The sequence below is a fragment of the Corythoichthys intestinalis genome, chromosome 14 (genome assembly GCF_030265065.1).
Source record: "Corythoichthys intestinalis isolate RoL2023-P3 chromosome 14, ASM3026506v1, whole genome shotgun sequence".
In the NCBI taxonomy this organism is placed as follows: Eukaryota; Metazoa; Chordata; class Actinopteri; order Syngnathiformes; family Syngnathidae; genus Corythoichthys; species Corythoichthys intestinalis.
The window spans coordinates 22,714,213-22,721,620 of NC_080408.1; the positions used below are offsets into that span (position 1 = coordinate 22,714,213).

The 7,408-nt window shown below is 43.2% G+C and overlaps 1 protein-coding gene across 1 annotated transcript; it reads right to left on the bottom strand.

Annotated features, from left to right (window-relative positions):
* Positions 1 to 356: 356 nt before the first annotated feature.
* On the bottom strand, positions 357 to 6,144 carry inhbab (inhibin subunit beta Ab). The gene is made up of 2 exons (XM_057857744.1): positions 5,723 to 6,144; positions 357 to 1,399 (listed from the first exon to the last, which is right to left on the bottom strand). Exons 1-2 carry the CDS (start codon positions 6,090 to 6,092, stop codon positions 654 to 656), a joined length of 1,116 nt encoding a protein of 371 aa, XP_057713727.1. The 5' UTR covers positions 6,093 to 6,144; the 3' UTR covers positions 357 to 653.
* Positions 6,145 to 7,408: the final 1,264 nt, after the last annotated feature.

Consider the following 7,408-nt stretch of genomic DNA (forward strand, 5'->3'; position numbering starts at 1 on the left):
CGGTGGGAAGCTGAAAGCACCGCCAATTACCAGTCGAGGGCGAATTGGTAACACGAGTCACCTTCCATAAGGACTGTATGTAACTCTTTTTCGGTCCCATAATAGCAAAAGTACACTCAATATGGTCCAAAATGTCTATCAAACACAAACCACGTCCGCACTCAACGAAAGGGAGGGGACGAACTGGGACGCCGTGAGCGTGCGTCAGCTTCTCGTGGCGCTGTCCGACCGCGTGGCTTGGTTCGTCCGCCGAAAACTAGTTCGCCAGCAGAGACTATATGCTCGCGAATTTAATGTTCTTGAGGCGAAAAGTTCGTGAGCTTAAGCGTTCGTGAGCCGAGGTATCACTGTATCTTTAAATACTTTAAATGCTTTTATGCTGTTATATCATCCCTTCCAATGTTGAGACCAAACCTACGCCCTTGACTCATTGGCTGATAGTGCAAATTTGGCCCTGTTTTCTATCCAAAATGTGCATTGCAGGAACAGGTATAGTGTATATTGTCATCTCGTAGTCACAAATCTAACAACGTGTGTCTACCTTTGTAAGTCTGCTTCCATTGTTGCTGTTAGCGTTCGAGATTTGAATTTGCAAAAGGCCCGACAGTGTTCGACCACCGTAAAAACCCGACATATGATCGGCCGACTTTTTTTCAGGAACAGCCGCACTGCTCCACGATCATATCGTGTATGTCTTTTTTGACAATCATCTGTTCGTCGTCAAAGTAAAGCATGGACATGGCGCGCAGACGCGTGGGCACGCAGCACGACTTGATGTTTTGGAAGGGTCCGTAACCCCTCATGCGGTATTGGTCGATGACGGCGGCGTGGAAGGAGAGTGCGGAGCCGCCGCCGGCCGTGCGGTTGGGACAGTCCCCCTCACAGTAGTTGGCGCGGTAACCGGACGGCGCGATGATCCAGTCGCTCCAACCGATGTCTTTGAAACTGACGTAAAAATGTTGTTTGCAGCACGAGCGCGTTTTTCCGTCGCAGTCCAAACTCCGGGCGGATCGCCGTCGAGTCGTTTCCTCTCTGGCCCGCAGCGCCACCGTCAGGAAGGGCCGATGCGATTGGTCGCCGTCGGCGGAAGGCAGTGCTAGCGTGGCGCCAGCATTAGCGCAAAGCGGGCATGACAGCCGCAACCTTAGCGGACCGTCGGCTCGGTCCAGCGAGGCCTGAACGCAACGCGGTGCCGCTAGCGCGTGCCAACCACTGCGACGCGCCTCCACAGTCTTCTCCGCTGCCGCAACGGCGCCAGCATGAAGCTGCAGTTTCACTTTGCTTTTCCCGCGATTGGAACGCGACGATTTGAGAAAGATCCAGAGCTCGGCGCGTTCCACCAGTGCCGATTTGCCGGCTTCCTTTGAAAGGTCGAAGGTCAAGGTGTTCCCGGCCTCTCCTGGCAAAGCAAAACAAAGACGCGCGTTAGCTCGGCTATTAGCGGACGTGCTAAAAAAAGACCAGAAGCGGCCATTTTTTTCCCGGGCAGACCAATTAGTGTGTCTGAATGAAGTCCTTCTTCCCTTCGTGCCTCCCACTCATTAAGCAGCCTTTTCAATAAGGCCGCTATTAATATCTCGGTGTTTGCTTGCCTGGTTCGGGCCACACAAATTATGTTTGCTATTCCACATGAATGTTTTAACTCATTGGCTGCCATTGACGGAGCTAGAAATGCAATCCATTTTGACTGGGAGTCCTCCCAGTCAAAATGGACGTCTTGGGCCAATAATAGCAGGTGATCCACGGCTGGTAAAATTAACTGGCTAATCGATTAGCGAATAAATAATTACGTTTTCATAGTTAACAGAATGGCAGAAGAAGAGGCTTCCTCCTGGGGTGACAGACATGCACACCAATTTGAGGTAGAGTGCGGCGTCTGAGCACTAACAGGCTGACCCCCCCATCAATTTTAAGTTTTTGAAAATAGGCCCCCTACGGATTGGCCTTGAGCCCCGTGTTCCGTCAACTGATAGTGAAGTCTATGGTTAGTAATTGGGTCTTATTTTATTTTATACTTATTTTTTACAGTTAATATTTATTATTACCTAAAAACTGTAAATTTATTCACTACCAAGTATTTTAATTGTTTTGTTAGTTCAAAAAACTAAAAAGAAAAAACGGTAAATATGATTTTTTAAACTATTTTTTTCTAATTAAATTCTAAAGTAAATGTTTTTTTATGCGTATTTGTGTCACACACACACAAAAAAAACTATAACAATAAACTCAAAATATTATGAGATTTAATTCATTATGAAAATATTATTGTAATATTATGTGGAAAAATAAAATACAAAATTAAATTCTTGATATTACCAGAATAAAGTCGTAGTACTACGGAAAAAAAAGTCTCAGTACTGCGAGTTTAAAGTTGCGATATTACCAAAATAAAGTTACAGTATAATACTATGAGATTAAAATCGTGGTATTGAGAGATAAAATATGTAATATTACGAGGAAAAAAGTAGTAGAATTCCAAGATTAAATTCGTGATATTACGAGAATAAAGTTGCAATTTTGTGCGGAAAAATTCATAATATGATGATATTAAATTTGTGTTATTACAAGAATAAAGCTTTAGAATTACGAGAAAAAATGTCATAGTATTATGTGAATGAAGTTGTATTATTATGAGAGGGTGGCAATTAAAACTTCTGATTTGACTAGTTAATCTCAAGTACAGTGTATCACAAAAGTGAGTGCACCCCTCGCATTTCTGCAGATATACGTATATATCTTTTCATGGGACAACACTGACAAAATGACACTTTGACACAATGAAAAGTAGTCTGTGTGCAGCTCATGTAACAGAGTTAATTCATTTTCCCCTCAAAATAACTTCAAATATAGCCATTAATATCTAAACCCCTGGCAAAAAAGTGAATACACCCCATAGAAACTACGTACATCCCTAAATGTCCAAATTGAGTACTGCTTGTCATTTTCCCTCCAAAATGTCATGTGACTCGTTACAGGAGTGCTATCAGCATTGCTGCAGAGATTGAAGAGGTAGGGGGTCAGCAGGTTACTGCTCAGACCACACGCCGCACTTTACATCAAATTGGTGTGCATGGCTGTCCCCCCAGGAGGAAGCCTCTTCTGAAGACGGTACACAAGAAAGCCCGCCCGTCTCATCAGACCATAGGACATGGTTCCAGTAATCCATGTGCTTTGTTGACATGTCTTCAGCAAACTGTTTGCAGGCTGCCAGGCAGTGTTGCCAGCCGTCCTACTTTATATACGTATATTGGTCCGTTCAGTCCATTTGAATTCGGAGGGTTGTCCAATTTGGATGTCTATCACCCAAGGGCATAGGTTTGGTTTCAACATTGGTAGGGACGATATTACCGTAATGCACATAATGCAAACAATGATCTAAATAACAGATGGCTAGCTTGACTTCATTGTTCCTTGTGGAGGCTGGCCTGACTGCAGTAGTTTTGCAGGTTAGCAGGTTTAATGTTATGCTAACTCTGATGCAGGTCGGACTTTCAGTAACAAAATTAGTAGTGTTTCGCCAATCTCCACAACATTGATGTCTTTTTACATGACTGACAGTGGCTGCTGCTGGCTGAAAAAAAGAAGGGGGCATGTTAACGACATGAATCTGTCGGGGCTGTGCGAGTGTGTGTGTGTGTCTTTATGGCAGGACGGGGGGGCTTTAAGTCATCAGCCAACAAAATATTCTTTTGAAGGGGAAAAAATGGAACGGCACATTCAGTAATTAAAAAGGGATACATGTAAGTCTGAACTTAATGAAAAATTGTTCATTTAATAATGGTAAGGTCTATTCTATCCTTCCAACATATGGTAAGACAATTTAAATTACCTATATATCCAGTGTTGGGAAAAACGCCGTCATAAATAACGCCGTTATTTTTTCAGTAATGGGGTAATCTAATTAATTACTTTTCTCATCTTGGCAACGCCGTTACCGTTACTGAGGCGGGAAAGGCGTGTGTTACTACGCGTTGCGATGTAGGTTGACTGTAGTGCTGCAACGATTAATTGATTAACTCGAGTCTTCGATTAGAAAAAAATACTCGAATTAAATTTTGTTGCCTCAAGTATTCGTTTAATTGAAGTGGCGTTGCAATGGTTTATTTTGAAAGTGTTTGCATTTAGTTTTATTGATGAGGGTGGATACACTGCCCTCCGGTCTGCCTCTTTTCACATGGCTGAATCCAACTGCTCCCTGTTAAGACCAACGTAAGCTAAGTTTTTGTTTGAGCTAATGTTTTTTAACGCATTCATAATTTAGTTTATAGGTATAGTTAGCCATTTTTGTGCTAATATATGTCTGAACCATTTGTTTAGCACGTAAAAAAAAAACTTTAGCATTTTATAGCATTTAAGCTAGTGGACTTTTTCTATGTAAGTTAGCCAATTGTTCTTTTGTTTAACATAGATCCTCATTTTTAAAAAATGTAAACTGTTTGAGGCTCAGCTCAGGTATTTTAATTTTTCATGTTCCTAATCCGATTACTCGATTATTCGAACTAACTAGTCCATCGATTAATCGACTACTAAAATATTCGATAGCTGCAGCCCTAGTTGACTGACGCGAGAAAAGTCTGGAAAAAGACGGACTCACGGAGACGAGAGACCAGAGCAGGAGTGGGGAGGAGGCAAGGGAGTGTGACGCCGTTGCAAACGCGATGCTACTATGCTAGGTGGCGCCAATAATACCTGACTGTAGCCGATAGCCTACAAACTATGCCCACATGATGCTTCTGTAGATATCACATATCTACAGAACTAGATGCAAATGACAGACACGGCGGCATTAGCAACATAATATAATAAAGAACTAGATGCGTTCGTAAACAGCCGCCATCATAAAGCAGTAGACTTCTCATGAAGGCTCTGTTGCAGACAACCTTCCTAGCGAACCTAAGTCACTTTTTATCTAAAATGCTCCTAAATCGGAAAAAATTAACTTAAATCTATCTTTAAATGATGAAACAGTTTTAAAACTTACACATGTCGAAAATAGACGGAAGGGAACTAAAGCAATATGGGAGCTGTGACCTTTTTTTTTTTTTCTTTTTTTTTAGAAAAGAAAAAGAAAATTATCACCAGTTACTTTGTCAAGTAATTAATTACTCTTACATTCAGGTAACTGAATTACTAACGCAATTACTTTTTGGGAGAAGTAATTTGTAACTGTAATTAATTACTTTTTTTAAAAGTAAGATTACCAACACTGTATATAACTGAATTCATTATATAATGCAAATAAGGTTGCTTAAAATTTGGTGGGAACAATTTGAGCATCCTGAAAAGTTGGTAGTGTTGTGTCCCTACTGTCCCTATGCAAACCTACGCCCTTTCTATCACTGTCAATGGTAGCAAACTAGTTAAAACAAAAAAAGCAGGAACACTATAAATTGCATGTAAAACTGTTATCGTGATTCAGTAACAGTAACTTTTAAGTTAGATCTTTGTATTATTTTTTTTATGCTGTTCTCCTTGTTAATCTTGGCAGTCAAGCGCACAGACTACAGAGCCACTAAAGGCTTTTTGGAAGAAGTGCTTTATGCATAGAAGGTTAAGAAAATCTTATTCATTGAGAATTTACAGTGGCAGCTGAAGACTGGGCTTTTAGCTCAGTAGTCAGCACGCTTGACTGCCGCAGTGATAATACAATTGCTAATATTTTACCACACATTCAGCAGGTTGTTTTTAAAGCATAGGTCAGCAGGCAAGTTCGTGGACTCACCTGGTTCAGCAAAGGCGATGACCTCAGCGACAGCGGGGGCCTCGGGGTCGGCATCGTCGGCCTGGACGTCCACGCTGCCATCGCCGGCCACGCGGCCCACGTTAACTTTCCGGATGGCGTTGAGGAGCGCGGCGCGAGGGAGCGTCCGCGTCAGGTTAGGCCGCGAGCTCAGGTGCAACACGTTGAGGATGTGGCGCTTGACGGCGTCCACCACGTCGCTGGAGTTTTTCCTCAGTTGGCAGGAGGCGCAGCCAGGCAAGTCCGCCCCCTGCCGGGCACCCGGGGGAAGGTCCGATTGAGGTAGCGGCGGCCAGCCGGCCGCGCATAAGCGCAAAACGACGGTCAGAGCGAGAAGACGAGCACGAGTCATGCTGATGAAGGGGTCCTCCGGGTCGGCGCGGGTCCGATTCCGTCTCGCCGGTGCGTCCGCTCTGCTTCTTGTCGAGCGCTCCGCTCGCATACACCAATTATACTTGGGGGTCCGCTTGAGCCCTCCCTCCGCCGCACAGGAATTTCCCTGTGAGTCAGCCACCTCACACGCACACGCGTTCTCTTGAATGAATGTCACGACAGAAGAGGAGGACCACGATGTGTCCCTGATTCATTGATGCCAAACACACGCACACACACACACAGTCGTGAGTCAGAGCGTCATCTCGATCATCATCACCTCACGTGGAGGAGATACTCGGTTGGTGTGAGATGAATTTTTAGAAATGAAACTTGTTACAATCGCAGAGCAGATGGAGTGCACGCGCACGCGCGCACACACAAACACGCGTGCACGCTCACACCCTCTGCTGGTGGGATTCAAGTGTTACATCACAACTTCATGTGGGACTGAAAGTGCGCGATTTTGGATTAAAAAAGATGGATGACGAAGGAAGGGAAGACCTGGTGGGCGTGACAGGAAGTTTCTACTCCAAAACTAATAGTCAGGAGTTTTTGGCTTATTTGCTTCATAGAGTTCTCGGAACTCTTCATGGAGTTCTTATGTGTGGCTTGTTTGATCTCTAGAGTTGGGGCCAGGTTTAGAGTAGAAGACGTTTTTCGAAACACTGTTATATCAGTCAATTCTAAAGAAGAATGTATCCCTCACTACCACTGACGCGTATATCCATCAATTTTAAATCCTGCTTTACGTGTCAATTCCAAAGACAGCTACAGTATATCCATCAATTTCGTTGACCCCTATATCCGTCAATTCGAAATATGGCTATATCCGTCAATTCCACTGACACCTATATCCATCAATTCCAATGACACCTATATCCATCAATTTAACTGACACCTATATCCGTCAATTCCAAAGACGGCTATATCCGTTAATTTCACTGACACATACAGTGCCCTCCATAATTATTGGCACCCCTGAAAAAGATGTGGTTTTTAGCTTCTAATATATATATTTTTCATTCAAATAATATGGGACCTTAATGGAAAAAAGAGAAAAATCCAACCTTCAATACAAGTGCATTCATTCAGTGGGGGAAAAAAATCCCACATAAAGAAAATATTATTTGACATCAAATAATGTGTGTCACAATTATTAGCACCCTTGGTGTTAGTACTTTGTACAACCCCCTTTTGCCAACAAAACAAGGTCTGGGGACTGAGATGGCCGTGAGAGGAGCTTGATTTTATGTCTGGTGAACCATTTCTGTATATATTTGGCCATAAGTTTAG

Excerpts from the sequence above, each read along its gene's own strand:
- inhbab (XM_057857744.1), bottom strand. The coding sequence starts at position 6,092 with ATGACTCGTGCTCGTCTTCTCGCTCTGACCGTCGTTTTGCGCTTATGC. Across the intron at positions 1,400-5,722 it reads CATCGCCTTTGCTGAACCAG|GAGAGGCCGGGAACACCTTG; the intron begins GTGAGTCCACGA and ends TTGCTTTGCCAG.